This window comes from Sorex araneus, chromosome 2 (genome assembly GCF_027595985.1).
Source record: "Sorex araneus isolate mSorAra2 chromosome 2, mSorAra2.pri, whole genome shotgun sequence".
Classification (NCBI taxonomy): Eukaryota; Metazoa; Chordata; class Mammalia; order Eulipotyphla; family Soricidae; genus Sorex; species Sorex araneus.
Window position 1 is genome coordinate 8,892,302 of NC_073303.1, and position 24,456 is coordinate 8,916,757.

At 39.7% G+C, this 24,456-nt stretch overlaps 1 protein-coding gene across 1 annotated transcript; it reads right to left on the bottom strand.

Moving 5' to 3' along the window:
• Window positions 1-741: 741 nt before the first annotated feature.
• On the bottom strand, window positions 742-24,456 carry LOC129401585 (E3 ubiquitin-protein ligase TRIM38-like). Its single transcript, XM_055124277.1, has 6 exons — window positions 24,055-24,456; window positions 10,924-11,019; window positions 9,199-9,429; window positions 5,725-5,747; window positions 5,510-5,622; window positions 742-1,265 (listed from the first exon to the last, which is right to left on the bottom strand). The coding sequence occupies exons 1-6, from the start codon at window positions 24,454-24,456 to the stop codon at window positions 742-744; spliced, it is 1,389 nt and encodes a 462-aa protein (XP_054980252.1).

Here is a 24,456-nt window from a genome sequence, read left to right on the forward strand (position 1 = left end):
TTGAAAAACAAAATAGTTCAGGCCTCTTTGTTTGGTATATGAGTCCTAAATAAAACTTTCAACAATTCTGCCAGCAATAATTGTTATGAAAATTTTAAATTTCTTCATGATTGGTGCTGCTAGCTCAGTGTGGAAATAACAAATTCAAGCACTATCCAAATCAGTTTTCACTCCTGATCTTTCTATGTGAAGCATCTCACCCTAAGTCAATTGTGATTTTCCCTCACCGTTCACTGGGCAGAACCCTCTAGGTTGGTCGCTGCTGCGCTTACTCTCCCATTCAGGGCTGCAGCTCAGATTATTCACCAACATGCCAATGGTCAAGACTCATGGCCCTTTTCATGCTTTTGTCAGTATAATTGCAGCTTTCCTTATTTCCTCCTCCTGAGTTCCTATGGTACCGAACAAGCAGAGAGAACATCAGCTTCCTGCCTGTCAGGTGGTCTTGGAAATTAAAGATCTGAAATCATGGACGGGGAAGGAGAGGAGACACTCTATGCAAAACATGCAACGCAGTAACAGTATCCCTTTATTCCACAATAGTGTACACTTAGTATCTTTTGTGTTACAGTCTGAATATACATTACTTCAATACACTTTTATGCATTACAAATGTTTAAGGTAATATTTTAGGTCTGGGGGAAACAGCTAGGAAAATATTAGATCAAATTTTTGTTTCCACCTAGATTTGCAAATTATTTCCCAGACTGGTTTAAGTAAAATGAGACCTTTTTTTTTTTCTTACTCATTTAAGGAAATCAGGGACAAAGAAGAACAATCATTAACCTGGAAATAAGGTCTGAGAGCCTGAGAGAAGGAGGCCTTGGGGAAGGTGTAGATGTGGGAATCAGTAGTGGCATCGTAGAAGGACACAAGCCCAGCCTCATAGTCGAGCATAATCCCTACTACTTCAGGCTCTTGCCTCAGTGTAAGGGTAATGGCTTGGGAAGAAAGGGCGAAATTTTCACCATATCTCTGAGTGAAAATCCAGAATCCATATGTAGGCTTCGGTGTGTCCCTTGACACATTTTCCAGACAAACTCCTACACCCCAGTCGATTCCTTTTCGAACATCCACTTCAAAGTAATGTCTTCCTGAGGTGAAGCGCTCACGGCCCAGGACAGAGGGTAAGACAGTAACTGCTTCAGGAGTTTGAAAAGTCTTACAAATTATATGTGAAAATATTAAACACAAACTCACTCTTCTCTGATTATCAGACAGATGTAAGTCTTGATGAGCAGTATGTGGATCCAGAATCACATTGACTGAGAAAAAGAAAAGAAAAGAAAAGAAAAACCCTTTCTTTTAAATTTTTTAATCTGGAGGCAGGGGTCAGGGGACTAGGGCGCACACCAGGCAGTGCTCAGGCCATACCACTGTCCCTGTGCTCAGAAATGACTCCTGGGGGTGTACTCCATGGGATGCCAGGGATTTGGTGGTGTGCAAGGCAGGAATCCTACCTGTTGTAGTATGGTTCCAGCTTGAAAAAAACTGCTTTCATTTGTTTATTTTTCTTTGGGGCCATACCCAGCAATGTTCAGTGCTTCCTCCTGGCTCTGCACTCAGGGATCGCTCATATGGCTTGGAGGGGGGAGGGGCATAAGACAGGATGCTCTGCAGTTTACCAAGCTATTGATAACAGAGTTTTAGGCATTCAGTGTTCTAACTGTAAACCCACCACCATTGTCAGCATGCCTCCCGATGTGTTTTGATACTTAGAGTCCTTTTAAAAATAAAGCTAGAGAAGGGAACACCAGGTAAAGTGTGGTTTGAGGACCTGCACGGGTTGGGAGATGCACAATGAAATTAGAATATAGACCAAACACGATGGCCACGTAGTGCCTCTGTTGCAAACCACAACACCCAAAAGGAGAGAGAGAGAACAAGAGGGAATGCCCTGCCACAGAGGTGGGGTGGGGTGGGGGTTGGGTAGGGTGGGAGGGTGGGAGGGATACTGGGAACATTGGTGGAGGGGACTGGGCACTGCTGGAGGGATATAAACAAAATGGAAACATGAAAGTTGACAAGTTTGTAACTGTAACTCATGGTGATTCACTAATAAAAAAATTATGAAAAAAATTAAGTTAGCCTATATTCAAAACCTAAGTTCTGTTCTTATTATTCATGAGTCATTTTGAGTCTTAAAATAGCAATCTCTATGTATGTTACAGAGAGTGTTGGGAAAGACTGAGTGAACAAAAGAATAATATTTATTAAAATGTCTGATTAATGGGAAGTATCTGAGAATTTCTAGTAATAATATGATCCTTGGGCTTGAGCGATAGCACAGCGGTAGGGCTTTCACCTTTAATGCTGCTGACCCGTGTTCGATTCCTCCACCCCTCTCGGAGAGCCTGGCAAGCTACCGAGAGTATCTCGCCTGCAAGGCAGAGCCTGGAAGCTCCCCGTGGCATATTCGATATGCCAAAAACCAGTAACAATAAGTCTCACAATGAGAGACATTACTGGTGTCGGCTTGAACAAATCCATGAGCAACGGGATGACAGTGACAGTGACAGTGACAGTGAAATATGATCCTTATCCTTATCCGTAAGTTATAACATTTCTATATTCTTCAACTAAACAGAAATTGCATGGTTTCTGTTGTTTCTAAAGCTCATTTCCTCTATGAGAAATCATGGAATACTGAGGCAGAAATAAAACGATTCTTTCTCCAACAAAAAAATACAAAACATATATCAGAAAGGTAAAAAAGACAACTAATATCATAGAATGTGATTAAAGGCCTAGAATTTTATTAGGTCACAAATACATGCTAGTCTCATGGATTTTAAGTATGAGCTTTAATTTCTTATATTACATCATAGAAATCTATAGAAATTATTAAAATGTGAAAGAACTGGTGTCAATATACCTTATCGTAGTTGAATATAACAGGAAAATGGATGATATATATAAATGGGATCTTGAATGTGTAATAAAATTTTCAAAATTAAATGAGAATGTTTTGTTTATTTGTTTCTTGGGGACCACATTAGAAATACTCAGGGGTTTCTCTTGGCTCTGCACACAGAAATTACTACTGGTGGTGGTAAGGGGACCATATGTGTTATCAGGGATGAAACTCTATGTTAGGTCAATGTCCTACTCCCTGTACTATTGCTCAGGCCCATAGAATGTTAACCATTTAGTAACCACTCAGAAACACTCAACCACTTACTGGGTCACCAAGTTAAATACAAGGATTTGGACTGAGTGCCCAGTAACTTCCATCCCCTCTCCAGAAATAATTCCTGTGAGGGATGTTCTCAGTGTTCCTCAAATCCCTGCCGGTCTTCACCCACTTTTCCCATCTGGCTCTCTCTCTGAAAGACTGACCGCTATGAACACATCCACGGGGCCCTCTTCCCCATCTCTCTCTGCTTATTTCAACCAACAGGAAGCAGAGGAGAAGGCCCTGGGGCACAAAGCAACTGAGTAGCAGTGTGAAGTCCACATGGCCCTCCCATGTGACTGGCAGGCTCTGCATTCCTCTACCCTTCACACTCTCCCACCTGCCACTTGAGGCACAGGCCAATGATGGTGTCTACCCATTCCTGCCTTGGGTGCTGCACTATTCCTTGTAATCTACCCTACTTCTCATCTTTATAAATAATCCCTTAGTTAAATCTCTCTAGGCTGTTCTCATCATAAGTCTGACTCACAAATAAGTTGGGTTTCAGTTAATATTACCAAAACTTGGGAAATATCCAAAGTGTCAATGTGAAGAAAGTTAAAAAAAAACTTAAACATTGCCAGAGAGACGCAATAGTGACTAAGATGCTTGCCTCAAACTGGGCTGTGTCGGGTTCGATTCCCTGTACCATGTAAGTTCACAGAGCACTACCAGGAGTGATCATTGAACATAAAGCCAGGGAGAAGCCAAAGTGACAGTCAGATGTTGCTTCATCACTGTCACTGTCATCACTGTTCATCGATTTACTTGAGCAGGTGCCAGTAATGTCTATTCATCCCAGCCCTGAGATTTTAGCAGCCTCTCCTTACTTGTCTTTCCCAACGATTGGAGGCTCTTTCAGGGTCAGGAGAGTGAGACCTGTTACTGTTACTGTTTTTGGCATATTGAATACACCACAGGGAGCTTGCCAGTCTCTATCATATTTAATATGATCAATTAAGGTAATCAATTAATAAAGGCAGAGTTGGTACTAGTTTTATCACACATTAAAAACACTACTGACAGTAAGTTTACAGTTATTATTCAGCCTATAAATACCCTTTTGAATTTGATATTGACTATGCTGATCCAATTTTAAAGTTAATAAACTTGCTTAGTTTAAACTGTCAGTTTAGCAGTAATAAGTTTTTTCTTCAAGTTCTAATTAATTTTACTTTAAAAAGTGGAATTAACTCTTATAATTTGAAAAGCAAATAGTAAAGAAAAACAAGATTTGGGGTACTTGATTAAAAAATTGAAAAGCATGAATATGCTTAAAACAACCTAGGTGGTAGAGCTACTTTTCAAAAATAAATTTTATGAAATCGATATGAAGATCAAATAATTTCAGTAAAAAAATTTTTGAAACAGAACTACCATGTTTCAAAGAATTCGTACAAAAAGAAATTTAAATATCTGTATATTATGTGCTTAAATAAAATTTGGGGAATGAGATTAAAACACTAAAATTAATTTGATATGAAGTATTCTTTAACAGGTTACTTAAGCATTTAGATGATATATTAAAAAAAAAAAAAAGATATGTGGCCCAAATTGAACTCAGACATTCAACTCAAATTCAACTCAGACATTCAGTGAGAGACTGTCTGAGTTCATCATGTCGACCAAGACCATCCATGGTAACTCACAGTTCCAGAAGGTCAGATCTATTTATTTTTTAAAAACTTAAATGAATACATGTAACTGTTTAAAAAATTGAATGAGCTGTACCATGCACACTGCTTTCTTTGACTCTAAGACAATGAGCTTAAAGACAAATCATTGGGAGATAAATTTAAATTTTTATATATTCAGAAAGAGCAGAGTTATAATGTGAACATCTGTAAAACTGAATAACAATAAAATCATACATATGAACGTGCACAAACAGTGCTGACGTAGAATTTTGCTGGAGAAACTCCAAGCAGGTGTCAGCGGCCTGGTTGCTCCAGGCCAACTGGACCAGCTGGTCAGGGCAAGGCCCAGGCTGCCAGGCTGTCTCCCCTTCAGTGTTGGCACTATCGGGACCTTCTGAACAAGAGCCATGATCTCAGCCCAGTGAGCTTTCTCTCTTGTCCTTAGATGAGTCGTCAATTTAAAAAAAAAAAATTTCTCTTTCCATAACTTTTGTCTTTTATAAGAGATTAGAGAAACATAGAAAATGATGATTAAAGACAATTATAGAAAGAAAACTCAGATTTGGGATTAGTAAAAGTGTTACTGGATCAAGGTCCTTATATCACTTCCAGCACATTCCATAATAATCACCTACCTTTTGTGTATTACATTTAGAGTTAAATAAAATATTAACAGGGGATTCTTAAATCAACATACCTTGATAGCGCTTTAACATTTTTCTGACACTAAAGTAAAGCTCAGAAACATTGCACACAGTATGCACCTCCACAGAAACATCCTCTGGTCTTTCCATATTGATAGCTGAGTTCCTAGAATAAGCAGAGACCAGAGATTCCTTCAGTGGCTCCTTCCATCCATGTCTCTATGCCCATGCCCCTCCCCTACCCACACTGATGATATGGGGCACTCACCTGCCCAAGGTGTCTTTTATATCCTGTAGAGAAACAAAAGCAAAGGTGAGTGTAGGAGCATCTGAACTTCATGGAGAATGGCATGGGGGCAATTCTCTATAAACAATCTTTCAGAGATGTAAGGTTAGGGAGCCCAAGGGTGATAATGGAACCAAGGTTTCAGGTATAGTGTAAGTTCATTTCTGTTGAGACATACCACCAAGCCCCTATCTGTAGACATGGACTAGATTTCAAATAGGATGATTACCAACTAAGTCCCTTAGTTATGCACATTGCTGCCTCTTGATCAACCTCTCAGTCAGCTGTCTTCCTTACTGGAAGCTGCGAGAATATTTGGAGTCTGAAAACACATCAACCTATGGCAATCGACAAAGAAATCAGAAGAATACCAGGGTACCACCTGCTTTCAATGATGTGATTTCCCTATATTGAGTCTGTCTTGGACACTGCTTATCTGTAGCACTGTAGGACTGTCCTCCCATTGTTCATCGATTTTCTGGAGCGGGCACCAGTAATGTCTCCACGGTGAGACGTATTATTATTTTTGGCATATTGAATATGTCACAGGTAGCTTGCCAGGCTTTGTCATGTGAGCGGGATACTCTCAGTAGCTTGCCAGGCTCTCTGAGAGGGAGGGAAGAATTGAACCCAGGTTGGCTGTGTGCAAGGTAAATGCCCTACTCACTGTGCTATAGCTCCACCCACTGCTTATCATATTATATTAAACCAAATTCATTAGAAATACTGACAGAACTCCTTTAAAAGGAGAAAAACCATACTTGAAATCAGTAGACAATAAAAACATAAAATAGAGAAAAGTTGTGAGAACCAATGGCTTATTTTGTGATACACACACTTTAACTTGCTTTGAAGTAAAAATGGCATACAGACACACAATTGTAGAGGAGACACCCCAAAGTGAAGAACTGACATTCTATAAAATCTAGATTTTCCAGTTCTGGGGATCATTCAAGAGCATAACAATATTAATTTTAAAATGCACTTGCTTTTCCATGTTTTTTTATGGTATCAATCACAATGGTCAAGATCTAGAAACATCCCCAATACCCAAGAACACATAGTGGATAAAGAACTATTACACACATATAATAAGAAAAGGTGAAATCCTATTTGTAGACGATATGATACTATACTTAGAAAACCCTCAAGACTCTACAGAAAAGCTCCTAGAAACATTACGTTGATATTGTAAAGTAGCAGGCTACAAAATCAACACTCAAAAGTCCACGGCTTTCTTATATACAAATAATGAAAGAGACATTTAAAAAACAATCCCGTTCACAGTAGTACCTCAGAAAATCAAGTACCTTGGAATCAGCTTAACCAAAGAGGTGAAAGGCCTATATAAGGAAAATTACAAAATGCTACTTCAAGAAATAAAAGAGGACACAGGGAAATAGAGATACATCTGCTGAACCGATAGGGAGAATTAACATTATCAAAATGGCAATACAGCCCAAAGCATTATACTAATTTAATGCGGTCCCTATCAGGATGCCCATGACATTTTTCAAAGAAATAGACAAAACTCTCCTTAAATTCATATGGAACAATAAACCCCAACAAATAGCAAAAGCAATACTTGGGAAAAAGAAGATGGGTGACGTCACATTCCTCAACTTCAAACTCTACTACAAAACAGTAATAATTAAAACAGCATGGTATTGAACTAGAAACAGACCTGCAGACCAATGGAACAGAGTTGAATACCCTGGCACAGACCCCCAAATACATGGCCACTTAATCTTTGACAAAGGAGCAAGAAATGTGAAGTGGAACAAGGAAAGCCTCTTCAACGAGTGGTGCTGGGAAAACTGGATAGCTACCTGCAAAAAAATGAACTCTGACCTCTTTCTAATGCCAGGCAAAAAGTCAGATCAAAGTGCAATAAAGACCTCAGTATAAGACATGAATCTATAAGGTACATAGAGGAAAATGTAGGCAGAATTTTCCATGACACTGAAACTAAAAGCAAATTTAAGGATTAAACACAACTGACCATGGAGGTGGAAGCAAACATAAACAAATGGGACTACATCTAACTAAGAAGCTTCTGCACTTCAAAAGAAAAGGTGACCAAAATACAGAAAGAGCCCATAGAATAGAAAAGAATATTTACCCAATACCCATCTGGTAAGGGATTAATATCCTGCCTATACAAGACACTAGTAGAATTGTACAAGAAGAAAATCTCCGACCCTATCAAAAAATGGGGAGAAGAAATGAGCAGAAGTTTCCTCAAAAAAGAAATACAAATGGCCAAAAGCACATGAAAAATGCTCCACATCACTAGTCATCAGGGAGATGCAAATCAAAACAACAATGAGATATCATCTCACACCACAGAGACTGGCACACATTCAAAAGAACAAAAGCAATAGTGCTGGTGAGGATGTGGGGAAAAAGGGATGCCTATCACTGTTGGTGGGAATGCTGACTAGTCCAGCCTTTCTGGAAAACAATATGGACAGTCCTTCAAAAACTAGAAATTGAGCTTCCATCTGACCCTGCAATACCACTTCTGGGAATATATCCCGAGGATGCAAAAAAGCACAGTTGAAATGACATCTGTACCTACATGTTTATTGCAGCACTGTTCATTATAGCCAAAATCTGAAAACAACTCAAGTGCCCTAGAACAGATGACTGATTAAAGAAACTTTGGTACAATTACACAATGGAATACTATGCAGCTGTTAGGAGAGTTGAAGTCATGATATTTGCTTATAAATAGATAGACATGGAGAGTATCATGCTAAGTGAAATGAGTCAGAAAGAGAGGGACAGATATAGAAGGACTGCATTCATTTGTGGAGTATAAAACAACATAACATGAGGCTGACACCTAAGGATAGTAGATACACAGCACAGGAAGATTGCTCCATAGCTGAAAGTTTGCCTCATGAGCAATGGGACGAAGGCAGCTGGAATAGAGAAGAGATCACTAAGAAAATGATGGCTGGAGGAACCTGTCGGTTTGGGAGATGTGTGCCAAAAGTAGATAATGGACCAAACTTGATGAGCCCTCAGTGTCTGTGTTGCAAGCTATAATGCCCAAAAGTAGAGAGAGAGTATGGGGAATACTGTATGCCATGGAGGCAAGAGGAGGGTGGGAAAGGGGGGTATACTGGGGATATTGGTTGTGGGGAATGTACACTGGTATCGGTATGGGTGTTTGATCATTGTGAGATTGAAACCCAAACATGAAAGTTTGTAACTATCTCACAGTGAATTTGATAAAATTAAAAAAAAGGAAAAGAAAAGGTGAAATCCAAACAGTTCCTGCATCTCAGATAGAACTTGACGGCATCATCCTGAGCAAGGTGAGATAAAGGGAGAAGGAGTCTGAATGAGGAAGTAGGTCTGGTTAATCTCCCATATTGCTCACCATTCTGCTCTGACTATAATGGAAATAAGACATCTTCTCTGTTTCCTCCAAGTGCTCAGACTTACCTGCAGCAAATTCTGTGCTGAGCTATGACATTTCTCGTCCAGTTCCAGGATACTGTTCTTGAGTTCCTGCAATTTTTTGTCTAGATGGACTACAGTGTTCTGCAGTATGCTCAGCTTCTGTTCTTTTTCTTCCTTCAGTTGACGCATATAAAACTCCTCTTCCTCATGCAGGAATGTGTGAAGATACATAAATTCAGAATGGATTCTTTCTTGCTCGTGTTTTATTTTCTCCTATGAGGAAGAAAAGTGCTTAGAAAGAGAATACAGACCAAATATTCATTAATGGGTACATCCATACACAATATAAGTCACAGAGAAACAAGTGAAATATATTCAGTAGTAATAAAGAAGGAACATTTGATGAAATGTGCAACATGGAGGAGTCAGCTAGATTGTGAGCAGAGCAAAGTAAGTCAGAAACAAGGGTCAGTACTATAGAACTTTACTTATATGACGTAAATCATATTTATAGAGCGAGTGAATAGCAGAAAATAGGAGGAAGATGTTTGATGACTAGGAAAAGAGTTTGAGTTTGGATGATGAATGAGTTTTGCAGGTGGGCAGAGGCAATCACTGCACAGGTGTATATACAAACTTAACTGTCATGGAGCTGTTCACTCCAAAGATAAGAAGAGTAACCTTTATATTATGCTTATACACACACCTGCCGTACACCCCCCCCCCCACATACAGTTACTAAGGTAGTGTGTCGTAGCCTAAAGAGTTCTACATATTTCCTACACCAGAATTTTTCCAACGTAGCAAATATTCAAAGGTAGAAGATGTCATCACAATTGTATATAAGTAATCTGGATAAATTCCTTCCACTTCACTAGAAAGTGATGTAAGGAGTACAAATAAAGTGCAGAATAGAGCTTGGCCAAGGTAAATAAAATGTGAGTTATAAAAATAAATATGAGCTTTTATTTTGATATAAACATGTGTTCCTGTGTTACAGATAAACTTCCTGGTTATGAAAACTCTGAATTTTCTTCTAAAATCCAATTGAAGTTTGTAACTGAGATATCATATTGTATATTTGTACATGAAGAATAAGGATTGAGGTTTAAGATACCATGAAAGAGGCAAAAATGGCTTACTGGTTGGTGTGATAATATCTTAGTCTAATACGCTATATCAATATATCCATAAAAATTATAGCTTCCATACATAAGGAGTCTGGAAAATCACTATACTAGGAAACCAAATTCTGTAATTGTCTTTTGTATGTTCTTGTCTTTTGTAGTTCTGGTCCTCCAGATTAACAGGTCATTAAGTTAAGCTCAATGCATCTCATCAGAATGAATCTCTAAGTGTCCAGAAATAGTTGCTCTTTAACTGAAAAACTTGAATATAGGTACTGCACTTTTGAAAATTTACCTAAATGGAGCAGTTGAGTTTTTAAAATAGGTAGGTGCTTTCAAATTTTGAGAAATTATATCCCAACAAGTATCTTTCCAGATCAGCTGTAATATTTACACTTTTCCAACTCAGATATTGGTAATCCTAAATAACTACTATGAAAAGGTTGAGGTATTTACAGCAAAAAATATAATAGATGCTTATAATTATAGGATTAAAGGTAAATAGTGTTTTCTACATGACTTTCAATAATCTGGACCATTTATTGAGTAATCAACAGTCATAGTGCTTTCACTAAGCAATGACTACTACTAGACAAGGTGATGACATATACTTTGACCACAAGTAGCTTCAAACTCTCACCTCCCAACAATTTATTTTCTGAGTTGTGTCTAGCTTCAGCTGCACATATTTGGATTCTGTTTCTTTCAGTTTTCTGACTGCTTTCTGGAGCTGTTCCTGTAGGAAAAATTGGGTGTTAATTTATTCAATTGGATGACTCTTCACAACATCTAACAGAAATCATAGACTTTCAGATAATTAGAATAACATTGAGTATTTGTTGAGCTCATACATGCTGAGAAGAAGAGTAATCATTCCAGTAACACTATTGGTCTCCATGGCAACATTCAAAACTAGTAAGATTCTTAACATAATTTCTGTGTTGTAAGAATCAATTTTTGTATGGGGTTCAGAAACTTGTTCAAGGGGACAACAGATTCCTCAATTGCATATAGAGTTAAGAAATGAGGCAGCAGGACAGAGCCCGCTCTGTTATTACACCAAAGTTAAGGCAATCTTCATACATACCTTTGCATATATGTAAATCTAAACCTGTTACTGGAGTTCATTCACAGGCATTCATTTCTAAATAGGCAACCACCCCTCTCAATTTACTATGTCCGCACTCTGTACCTGTGGGTATAATATGAATCTTAGAAACTGGTGGCTGTGTTATATTTTGAGACTGAATGGTCTTGTCATGTCAACATTTGTCCTCAGTAAACTAGCAAAAATATTCAGCTTCCAGTACTTTTTTGAGGTATGATTAATACCCTCAACTGTGGTTCCCGGCACCCTCTGCTCATCCCATCCAGTTACCCACCCGGTGTCAGGGCTCCTTCCCAGACAGTTGTTTTCCCCAATCCATATTCCATAAGAACCATAAGTTACCCTCCTAGTTGGAACTTTCACTAGGTTAGCTTAACCACCAGTAACACATTAGCCAATAACTCATTAAGCCTGCCTCAAATAATACTGCATCATAAACAGAATAGTAACAGTGAGCATGAAGGGATAAATCATACAGGTCACAATGGTAAAGCAAAGCAGAAGCCTACCAAGCTAACTTCTTGAAGAGGCTAGCCCAGAAGACCACAACAGCAATGAAGTGATAGACAACCTCTCTGACAAGGAATTTTGAAGGGAGCTACTGAGGATGCTTAAGGAGCTAAAAGAAACAATGGAAAGCAATGCCAATAAAATATAAGAGGATTTGAAGGTAGAAATGCAAAAACACAAACAAAATTACAAACGGAAATGTCCGACCTGAAAAACCTGGTAAACTAATTGAAAAACTCAGTGGAGGGCCTCAGTAGAGTAACAGCTGCTGAGGACAGAATCAGTGAGCTCGAAGATGAAGTCCAGAGACTCTCCAGAAAAGGGCAGAACATGGAAAAGAGACTCACAATCTGGGAACAGATGGTAAGAGAAAATGGTGATGAAGCAAAGAGGAGTAACATAAGAATTATTGGAGTCCCAGAGAGACAGGAAGAAAACCCTGATGAAGAAGGAACTGTCAAAGACATCATTGCTATGACATGCCCAGAGCTGAAGAAAACATGCGGCCATTGGGGCTGGAGCAATAGCACAGAGGGTAGGGCGTTTGCCTTGCACGCGGCCGACCCGACCCGGGTTCGATTCCCACCATCCCATATGGTCCCCTGAGCACCGCCAGGAGTAATTCCTGAGTGCAGAGCCAGGAGTAACACCTGTGCATTGCTGGGCGTGACCCAAAAAGCAAAAAAAAAAAAAAAAAAAAACATGTGGCCACATTCAGGAGGCTCAAAGGGTACCAGCTAGAAGAAATCCAAATAAAAATACCCCAAAACACATCCTGATCAAAATGACCAAAATCTTAGATAGAGACAAAATTCTGAAAGCAGCAAGATCAAAGATAGAAATTGCCTATAAATCCTTAAGATTCACAGCCGACTTATCTGATAAAACCCTCATGGACCAAAAACAGTGGTGGGATATAGTGAAAAAATTCAATGAAATAAATGCCTCACCAAAAATATTTTCCCCAGCTAGACTCTCATTCATAACAGAAGGACACAACACAGAGTTTCACAGACAAACAACAGCTCAGGAACTTCATAGACTCAAAACCATGGTTACAAGAACAACTGAATGGGCTACTTTAAGACAAGACGGACCCCTCAAATACACCAAATATCAGCAGAAAAATCGGACAAAACCCCATAACAATAATCTCTCTAAATGTTAATGGACTAAACCCACCAATTAAAAGACAAAGAGTGGCAAGATAGATTAGAAAATTGAACCCAACATTCTGCTGCCTGCAAGAAACACATGTCAACAGTCAGAGCAAACACAGGCTCAAAGTCAAAGGCTGGAAAACAATCCTACAGGCAAACAACTCCCATAAAAAAGCTGGGTTAGCCATCCTAGTATCAGACCATATTGATTTCAGATTGAAGAAGGTCACAAGAGACAGTGAAGGTCATTTATTATTGATAAAGGGATCTGTACAACAGGAAGAACTTACAATGCTAAATATATTGGGCTGGAGCAATAGCACAGCAGGTAGGGCATTTGCCTTGCATGCAGCCGACCCGGGTTCAATTGCCAGCATCCCATATGGTCCCCCGAGCACTGCCAGGAGTGATTCCTGACCCAAAAAAGTAAAAAAAAGATAAATATATATGCACCTAATGAGGGACCAGCAAAATACTTAAAACAAGTACTCATAGACTCGAAGAAGGACATCAATAGCAACACAATAGTAGTGGGAGACTTCAACACCATTTTATAACACCATTTTATCACCTCTTGATAGATCAACCAGACTCAAGCTTAGCAAGGACATACTTCATCTGAGAGAATAAATGGAAGAAAGGGACTTAGTAGATATATACAGGACACTTCATCCTGAAAAAGTTGAATATACATTCTTCTCAAGTGTGCATGGAACATTCTCCAAGATAGACCACATGTTGAGCCACAAAACATGCCTACATAAAGTTAAGAAAATAAAGATTGTATCATCAATCTTCTCAGACCATGATGCGTTGAAATTAGAAGTAAATCACACACACAAACAGAAAACAAAATCAAACACCTGGATATTAAACAGCTCACTATTGGAAAAGAAGTGACTTAGAAGAAAATCAAAAGATTCCTGGAAAAGAGCAAAAATGAGGACATGAGTTACCAAAACTTATGGGACACAGCAAAGGCTGTGTTAAGAGGAAAGTTTATAGCTCTACAAGCATTCCTCAGGAAGAAGGAGCGAGCCCACATAAGTAACCTAACCTCACAGCTTAAGAACTTGTGGAATGATCAACAGAAGGACTCCCAACCAAACAGGAAGAAAGAAGCAATAAAACTGAGAGCAGAAATTAACGAGATGGAAACCCAAAAAACAATCTGAAAGATCAATAAAACTGAGAGCTGGTTCTTTGAGAAAATAAACAAGATAGATAAGCCTTTAGCTAGACTCACAAAGAAAGGGAGAAAGAAAATCCTAATAAACCCAATCAGAAATGAAAAGGGGCACATCACAACAGAAACTACAGAAATTCAAATGATCCTCAGGGATTACTTTGAGAAGCATTATACCATGAAACAAGAGAACCTTGAGGAAATGGATAAATTCCTGGATTCCTATAGACTCTCAAGGCTGAACCAAGAAGACCTAGAATACCTGAACAGACATATCTCCACCAATAAAGTTGAAAAGGTAGTAAAAAGTCTCCCCAAGCACAAAAGTCCTGGCCCAGATGGATTCACTAGAGAATTCGTCCAAATCTTTATTTATTAATTTATTTTGCTTTTTGGATCACACCCGACGATGCATAGGTGATACTCCTGGCTCTGCACCCAGGAATTACTCCTGGAAGTGCTCAGGGGATCATATGGGATGCTAGGATTCGAACGCAGATTGGCCATGTTCAAGGCAAATGCCCTATTTGCTGTGCTATCACTCCAACCTCAAATTCTTCCAAATCTTTAAAGAGGACTTACTCCCAATCCTCTTTAAGCTTTTCTGGGAAATTGAAGTATCAGAAACACTTCTGAATAGTTTCTATGAAGCAAATATCATCCTGACACCAAAAGCAGACAGAGATGCCACAAAGAAAGAGAATTACAGACCAATATCCATAATGAACACAGATGCAAAGATCCTGAACAAAATATTATCAAATAGAATCCAACGACTCATCAAAACAATCATACACCATGACCAGGTAGGATTCATCCCAGGGATGCAAGGATGGTTTAACATTTGGAAATCGATCAACATAATCCATCATATAAGAAAAAAGAAAAGATAAAAACCATATGATCATATCAATAGATGCAGAGTAAGCATTTGAAAATATTCAGCACCCATTTGTGATGAAATTCTCAGCAAAACGGGCATCGAAGGAACTTTCCTCAATATAGTCAAAGCCATCTACTACAAACCCATGGCAAGTATCATTCTCAAAGGGGAAAAACTAAAAGCCTTCCATCAAAGATCAGGCACAAGACAAGGTTGCCCGCTTTTACCACTCCTATTCAACATAGTACTGGACGTCCTGGCCATTGCAGTTAGGCAAGAGAAAGGTATCAAGGGCATACAGATAGGAAAGGAAGAGTTCAAGCTATCACTATTTGCAGACGATATGACATTATACTTAGAAAACCCTAAAGACACCACAGAAAAGCTCCTAGAAACAATAGATCGATATAGTAAAGTGGCAGGCTACAAAATCAACACCCAAAAGTCCATGGCTTTCTTATACACAAATAATGAAAGAGAAGAAAGAGACATTAAAATAAAACAATCCTGATTACAATAGTACCCCAGAAGGTTAAGTGCCTTAGAATCAGCTTAACCAAAGAGGTGAAAGACCTATACAAGGAAAATTGCAAAACACTACTTCAAGAAATAAAAGAGGACACTAGGAAATGGAGACACATCCCCTGCTCATGGATAGGGAGAATTAACATTATCAAAATGGCAATACTGCCAAAAGCACTATAAAAATTTAATGCGGTCCCTATCTGTAGGATAACATGGGTTTGTACTTTTAGCCTTGCTGCAGGGAACTTAGTTTACCTTAGAGCAATGGCCTTTCTGTATGGACACAAGAAGACAGTTAATATTATGCTTTGTAAATTGGGAGCCGATTGACTCCAATAATATTTGCATCCGGGCATCTGCTTTCTTGTCTCAGTTGCCCTTGGTTCCTAGCACCCCAAAAGCAGGGTCCGACAAGGGATGGAAAGGACCCAGGGCAAGCTGTGAGCTACCCTGGTATTGAAATGGGCCAGGCCAAAGCGCCACAATACTCAACTATAAGTTGTGAGCATGGTCATGGACAAATGTTGTCATGATCCAAAGGTAATGACGAGACTAGGACCCTGCTGGGGTTAGGAGGACTAACCTGGCCTGAGGACTGTGGTCTGGAATATATTGTGAATGTCCTCAGGAAGAACCAAAGTTTAAGTCTGTTTTATCTCTTACTGTGCTCATACAGAATGACATTGCTAGAAATATTAGAAGTAAATTAACTATAACTATTTAAGCAGATTACTAGCTGAGGAAGGAAGAAAGGGACACACCCTGATGCACCGTTGTTTGGACTCCACTCTTGAGTGGATCTTCTAGTAATCTCATCAAAATCCTTAGATAGGATTTTGTTAATCTCCTCATAAAATGGTCTTACCCTTCTTTGTTGATTTGTTAATGCTCAACCCACCTTTGTGTCACCACCCTATGTAATTTGCTGTATAAACTGAGACTGAAGAAGAAGACTGGGGCACTGACAGGAGACAGAAGAAGAAGACAGAAGAGACAGAGATGGAGACACATGAGAGGACACAAGAGAAGAACGAGAAAACACAGACAGAGACAGAGAGAGGTCGGAAGAGACCAGAGGAGAGACTACAGAGACAGAGACAGAGAGAGAGAAAGAAGAGAGCACAGCAGCACATACAGAAGCAGAGCACAAGCAGCGGCCGTCCAGATCCGGTCCATACACAGAGGCTCGAGAATACCGAATGCGAGTGGCCCGTGCAAGAGAGAGAGAGCTGCCCCTGTGCCCGCGGACAGCAGAACACCACACAACATCGCGTCTCCCACTCCCGCGTGCCCTTCACCCTTGTGATTTTTTACACCTATCAGGATACCCATGACATTTTCCAAAGAAATAGACAAAACACTCCTTAAATTCATATGGAACAATAAACCCCCACAAATAGCTAAAGCAATACTTGGGAAAAAGAAGATGGGTGACGTCACCTTCCTCAACTTCAAACTCTGCTACAAAGCAGTAGTAGTTAAAACAGCATGACATTTAACTAGAAACAGACCTGCAGACAAATGGAACAGAGTTGAATACCCTGGCACAGACCCCCAAATACATGGCCACTTAATCTTTGACAAAGGAGCAAGACATGTGAAGTGGAAAAATTAAAGCCTCTTCAACAAGTAGTGCTGGGAAACCTGGATAGCTACCAGCAAAAAAATGAACTCTGACCTCTTTCTAATGCCAGGCAAAAAGTCAGATCAAAGTGCATTAAAGACCTCAGTATAAGACATGAATCTATAAGGTACATAGAGAAAAATGTAGGCAGAACTCTCCATGACACTGAAGCTAAAAGCATCTTTAAGGATGAATCAGCATTGACCATGCAAGTGGAAGCAAACATAAACAAATGGGACTACATCAAATTAAGAAGCTTCTGCACTTCAAAAGAAACAGTGACCAAAATGCAGAAAGAGCCCACAGAATGGGAAAGAATATTTACCCAATACCCATCTGGTAAGGGATTAATATCCTGCCTATACAAGACACTAGTAGAATTGTACAAGAAGAAAACCTCCAACCCTATCAAAAAATGGGGAAAAGAAATGAACAGAAGTTTCCTCAAAAAAGAAATACAAATGGCCAAAAGTCACATGAAAAAATGCTCCACATCGCTAGTCATCAGGGAGATGCAAATCAAAACAACAATGAGATATCATCTCACACCACAGAGACTGGCACACATTCAAAAGAACAAAAGCAATAGTGCTGGTGAGGATGTGGGGAAAAAGGGATGCCTATCACTGTTGGTGGGAATGCTGACTAGTCCAGCCTTTCTGGAAAACAATATGGACAGTCCTTCAAAAACTAGAAATTGAGCTTCCATCTGACCCTGCAATATACTTCTTCTTTTGGGAATATATCCTGAGGATGCAAAAAAGCACAGTCGAAATGACATCTGTACCTATATGTTCATTGCAGCACTGTTCACTGTAGCCAAAATCTGCAAACAACTCAAGTGCCCTAGAACAGATGACTGATTAAAGAAACTTTGGTACAATTACACAATGGAATACTATGCAGCTGTTAGGAGAGTTGAAGTCATGATATTTGCTTATAAATAGATAGACATGGAGAGTATCATGCTAAGTGAAATGAGTCAGAAAGAGAGGGACAGATATAGAAGGACTGCATTCATTTGTGGAGTATAAAACAACATAACATGAGGCTGACACCTAAGGATAGTAGATACACAGCACAGGAAGATTGCTCCATAGCTGAAAGTTTGCCTCATGAGCAATGGGACGAAGGCAGCTGGAATAGAGAAGAGATCACTAAGAAAATGATGGCTGGAGGAACTTGTCGGTTTGGGAGATGTGTGCCGAAAGTAGATAATGGACCAAACTTGATGACCCCTCAGTGTCTGTGTTGCAAGCTATAATGCCCAAAAGTAGAGAGAGAGTATGGGGAATATTGTTTGCCATGGAGGCAGGGGGAGGGTGGGAAAGGAGGGGCATATCTGGGGTATTGGTTGTGGGGAATGTGCACTGTTGGAATTATGGGTGTTCGATCATTTTGAGATTGAAACCCAAACATGAAAGGTTGCAACTGTCTCACAGTCATTCAATAAAATAAAAAAAATACCCTCAACTGTGATCCAGGTTGAAGATCTTAATTCTACTTTTGTGTCTTCATGTATGTTTCTCTCAACTTAAACTCTGGCCTGGGTATGGTGTCAAGGAACCTTTCTTATCTGTGCCCCTGTCATCAGTCTTGAGATTAGGAGTCCCTATCTTTTCTCCTTCCGGTGAGAATTTTTCCACCATCAAAGTATACCGGGCAGATGTCAATTATTTGTTGTTTTGGCTTTTTGGGGTCACACCTGGTGGTTCTCCAGGGTTACTTCTGGTTTTTCTCTCAGGAATAAATCCTGGCAGTGTATCGGGAACCATATGGCATGTTGGGAACTAATCTCAGTTTTCCCAGTGCAAGGAAAGTGCTGTAGAGACTGTATTATGGCTCCAGCCCCCTCAATATTTTCTAATAAGAAAAATCCTCGAGGCTGGAGCAATAGCAAAGCAGGTTAGATGTTTGCCTTGTACGCGGTTGACCCGGGTTCTATTCCTAGCATCCCATATGGTCCCCTGAGCACCGCCAGGAGTAATAACTGAGTGCAGAGCCATGAGTAACCCGTGTGCATCACCAGGTGTGACCCAAAAAGTAAAAAAAAAAAAAAGGTGTGACCCTCTACGCTGAATGTTCTGGAATTATTTTAGTAGATAGTACTAACTGAATATAATTGGGTTTGGGACTTCTCTCTGTTTGTTTAAAACTACCATACTGTTCAAAACTACCATACTGAAGGTAGTTTTCCAAGATGTTACTACATCCTTTCTTTTGAAAAGGAGATGGCATTTCTAACAAGTTCGAGGCAGAAGTGAGTCCATTTCCTTTGTAAGAAACTGAATCTGATTTTATCCTGGGTCTGCATATGGTGCATGAGTACAGTCAGGAGTGATGCCTAAGCACAGAGCCAGGAGCAAGCCCTGAACAATTTAGGTGCAGGTCAAAAAGAGAAGTATAAGTTTCATTCCATGGAACATTTCATGACCAGACTTTCACTGGTGAGATCTAGAAAATATTCAATGATATCCCATACCCTCTGAAATTCTACCAATATAGGCAAGGAAATAATGACTTTCATGCATAATTTCTGAGTGAAACACCACCTAAGACCAAAAGGAGACATAGATGAAACCTAAAGATAATATTACAGACCAATGTGGACTGGAGCGATAGCGCAGCCGGTAGGGTGTTTGCCTTGCATACAACCAACCAGGGTTCGATTCCTCTGTCCCTCTTGGAGAGCCCGGAAAGCTACCCATAGTATCCTGCCTGCACCGCACTGCAGAGCCTGGCAAACTCCCCAGGGTGTGATATGCCAAAAACAGTAGAAATAAGTCTCACAATGGAGACATTACTGGTGCCCGCTCGAGCAAATCGATGAACAACAGGATGACAGTGCTACAGATTATTACACATATACTTAAAAATCCTCAACAATACCCTAGCAAAACCAATTCAATAGTGTTCACTGTTTGCATCAGATGTCATAACTTGTCAATCTGATTTTGGATTCCAAGGACTGTTAAATATATAAAAGTGAAGAAACATACAATATCCCAGCAACCAAAAGATAACCATACAACATTTTTTCAGTAGAAATAAAGCCAAAAAAGTATCAAGGGTCAATATATTTTATGAAAATAGTGCTCAATTAAACAATACTAGAAAAATTACTGGAGACCACTCCTGAACTTCTACTGGAATTGCCACCATTCCAGGTGAGACCAGTCTCTTACTTATATCCTTGGGCCTACCCTGGAAAGGGAGGCAGAACCTTCCCTTCTGCCTAGGTCCCAGTAGCCTCCACACCCACCAAGTTCACTGAATGAAAACAATATCATGAAGGCACAAAGAACACCAAGCAGCTCAGGAAATCCTCAGACAAGGACTTTATTGACACATGATGAAGATGTTTAATGAACTCAAAGACATGATGGCAAACATAATCAATAAAGCACAAGAAAGACTTGAATTGAGAAGACTACTGCAATCAGCAGAAATAAAGAGCATTGTATATTAAATATACATATGCCATTGAAGCTTTGAACAGCAGAATAACTGCTGTTAGTAAAAGGAAAGGAAGCTACAAGATGAAAAGGAGGAAACTGCTAGGTTGAAAATAGTATAAAAGAAATGAACCATAGCAGGAATGTAAAGGATGAGTTCAAGAGGAACAATAGGAGAATTACCAGTGTCCCTGAAGAATAGGAAAGGAAATTCCATGAAGAAAAAATATACTTTAACAAATCATCTATAGGAATTTCTTGGGACTTGAGGAAAATAGGCACTGAAATTCCAAGGTGTGAAGGTTCCCAGCAAAAATAGATTCAACTAGGAAAACCACAAATAAATTAGTCTGAAAACAATAAAATCTAAAGATAGAGACAGAATACTGAAATAAGCAAGATCAAGACAGTAACTTCCTACATAGGAAAGCCCATATGATGTACAACAGAGTTTTCAAATGTGACCAAGAGACAGAAAAGAATGGAGCTACAAAAACTCAATGAAATAAAAACTTCCCCAGGAGTACTCTATCCAGCTAGATTATCATTCGGGTTAGAAAGAACCATATAGAGCTTCATGGACAGGCAAGAGCTTAGGGAATTTACAACTTTGAAACCAGTTTTGAGAGAAGTTTTAAAAAAATTCTTTGGGGGTTGGAAAATTTACAGCTGGTATGGGGCTGACCTGATTTTGATCTCTTACATCCCATAAGGTCCCCTGAGAACTTCCAGGAGAAACCTGAATGCAGAACCAGGAGTATCCCCTGAGCATCACCAGCTATTGCCCCAGACTCAAATATTTCAAAAAGATGAAAACAAGGAGCAAACATAACAAAGGAGTTTCAAGACTTAAAAAAGGCCTATTAATACATTGATCTAAGAAATAATAGAAGACAAACACATAAAAATGCAAAGATGTTTCTATATATCTGTAGAATATATACAAAATAACAACTGAAAACTTGTATGAGTCACAAAAGATCCTGAAGGACAGGTCATGCACACCACACACACACACACACACACACACACACACACACACACACATGAACAGAAATTGAATAAAACCAAAGACCCAGAAAGAAGACCATACATATCTGGTTACTTGTGATAAAGAATAATACAGGTATATATAATGTGGAAAGGAAAGTCTTTTCAACCAATAGTGCTGGGGAAACTGAAGAGATTGGGCACGAGGGTGATATGTCTGTAGACAATGCTAGAGAACCTGAGTACCCATTTACAAAATCGTGAAATGATTGTTCCCCACACCATACACAAAAATTAGCTGAAAGTGTAATAAAATCTTAGACATAAGACTAAAAGCCATGAAATACAAAGAGCAAAGTAGCACTGTAGCAGCATTGTCATGATGTGTTCATCGATTTGCTCGAGAGGGCACCAATAACGTCTCCATTGTGCGACTTGTTGTTACTGTTTTTGGCATATCAAATATGCCATGGGTAGCTTGCCAGGCTCTGCTGTGCGGGTGGGATACTCTCAGTAGCTTGCCAGGCTCTCTGAGAGGGACGGAGGAATCAAACCCAGGTCAGCCGCGTGCAAGGCAAACGCCCTACCCGCTGTGCTATCGCTCCAGCCCACAAAGAGCAAAGTACACGAAATAAATGTAGCATGTCTTCAGCAATAGCTTTGAAGAGTTGATTCAATAACCAGGAAAACAAAGATAAACAAAAGTTATGTGGGAACATACGGAAATAAAAATAATGTTTTTCAAGGTAGAGAAAATATTAGTGAAACAAAAAGTTATCATATGTGCAGGGGGAAGCAATTTATATCTAATATCTAACGAGAAATTAATAATCCATCTTTGTAAAAAATCATAAAATCCCCCAAATACCATTTCCAAAAATAATAAAACAAGCCAAAGAACTGAATACACTTTTCTCTCTCTTTCTCTCTGTCATTCTCTGTCTCTCTTACTATGTATCTCTCTCTCTCATTTTGCAGAGGGTACACTAAGTGCTCAGGACTTTCAATTGGCTCTGTTCTCAGGAATCACTTCTGGTGGTACTTGGGAGACCATATAAGGTGCCTGGTGTTTGGAACCAAAGTTAAAAAGGCAAAAGCCTTTCTTCCTGTACTCTCTCTCTCTCTCTCTCTCTCTCTCTCTCTCTCTCTCTCTCTCTCTCTCTCTCTGTATCTCTCTCTCTGGTTACAAAATGCAGATTATTCTCAAGAAAACATCTAGATTGTCAGCAGGCAAAGAAAAATGCTTATTATCACTTATCATAACCTGAAAAATGCAAATAAAAACTGCAATGAGAAACCACTCCTTGATATGAGAACCGTTTATATCACATACACTAGAAACAACAATTTTGGTAGTTTTCTGTAGAACATGAGCAGTCATACATTTTTGGGGAGAGTAAAAGCTGGTTCAGTCCTATGAAATTCATTACGAAGGGTCTGAAAATGCTTACATGGCCAACTAATGTCTATGCTTACGATATGATCTAGAATTAATTCTGTGTTTCTGCCAAAGCCTTAACTCAAAGGATCAAGCCACACCTATTTAATACATTGCTATTTAAAATACCCAGAATAAAAATAATCACAAGTACGAAATAATCCAATGGTTCATAAGGAAGATATAGTATATTCACAAAATAGGATCCTACTCAGTTATAAAGCAGAAAAGTCGAAAAGATAAAATACCCCCAGTTTTGACAATTTGGATGGGGTGGAGGTGTAATTATAGACCAAATAATTCAGAAAGAAATACAAATCCCAGGGGATTGCACTCATAAATTCAATATAAAGAAATATAGTAAGGGAACGGAAACTCCAGCACATGGATTCTGACCAAGCGAGAAGCCTTGAGGAGCAAGAGGGGGGAGTTGATCAATGGATGAAGGCAGATCTGTCACTGCCACCTTCACTGTCACCCTGTTGCTCATCGATTTGCTCGAGCGGACACCAGTAACGTCTCCATTGTGAGACTTGTTGTTAATGTTTTTGGCATATCAAATATGCCATGGGTAGCTTGCCAGGCTCTGCCGTGCGGGGGGGATACTCTCAGTAGCTTGCCGGGCCCTCTGAGAGGGGCAGAGGAATCGAACCTGGGTTGGCTACGTGCCAGGCAAACACCCTACCAGCTGTGCTAACACTCCAGCCCACAAAGGCAGATGGATTCAGTATTTTTTATTGAGGATGTCGTGACAACTCACCTTTAACGCAAGTGAAGGAGCACACCTGAACCATATAGTACAAGGAAAATAATTTCTGTCAAATAAATAAGTAAAAGAGGTTTCAGAGCAACATGAAACAAGGTTGGGTGGCATTCTGGCCCACATACTCACCCTGTAACCTTGGCATGCATCTTCAACAAGAGCAGTGACATGTCCTTTGTGCTGTGGTGACCGCTCACAGCACCAGCAGATGAGCTGACCATCATCTTCACAGAACAGGTGGAGCTTCTCTCCATGTTTCTCACACAACCTTTCACGCTCTGTCTCCTTGATGGTTTCAGTGATACTTGCCAGGTGCCTGTTGGGCCGGATGCTATCTCTTTTAAAAGATCCCCGACACTGGGGACATTTCAGAGATGATGCTTGAGAGCTTTGGTTCTTTATAAAACCCACTATGCACACATGGCAGTAGCTGTGCCCACAGTCGATGCTCACGGGCTCAGTCATGAGCTCCCGGCAGATGGAGCAGGTGGCTTCCTCCCTCAACCTCTTGGCAACTGTAGCTGAAGCCAT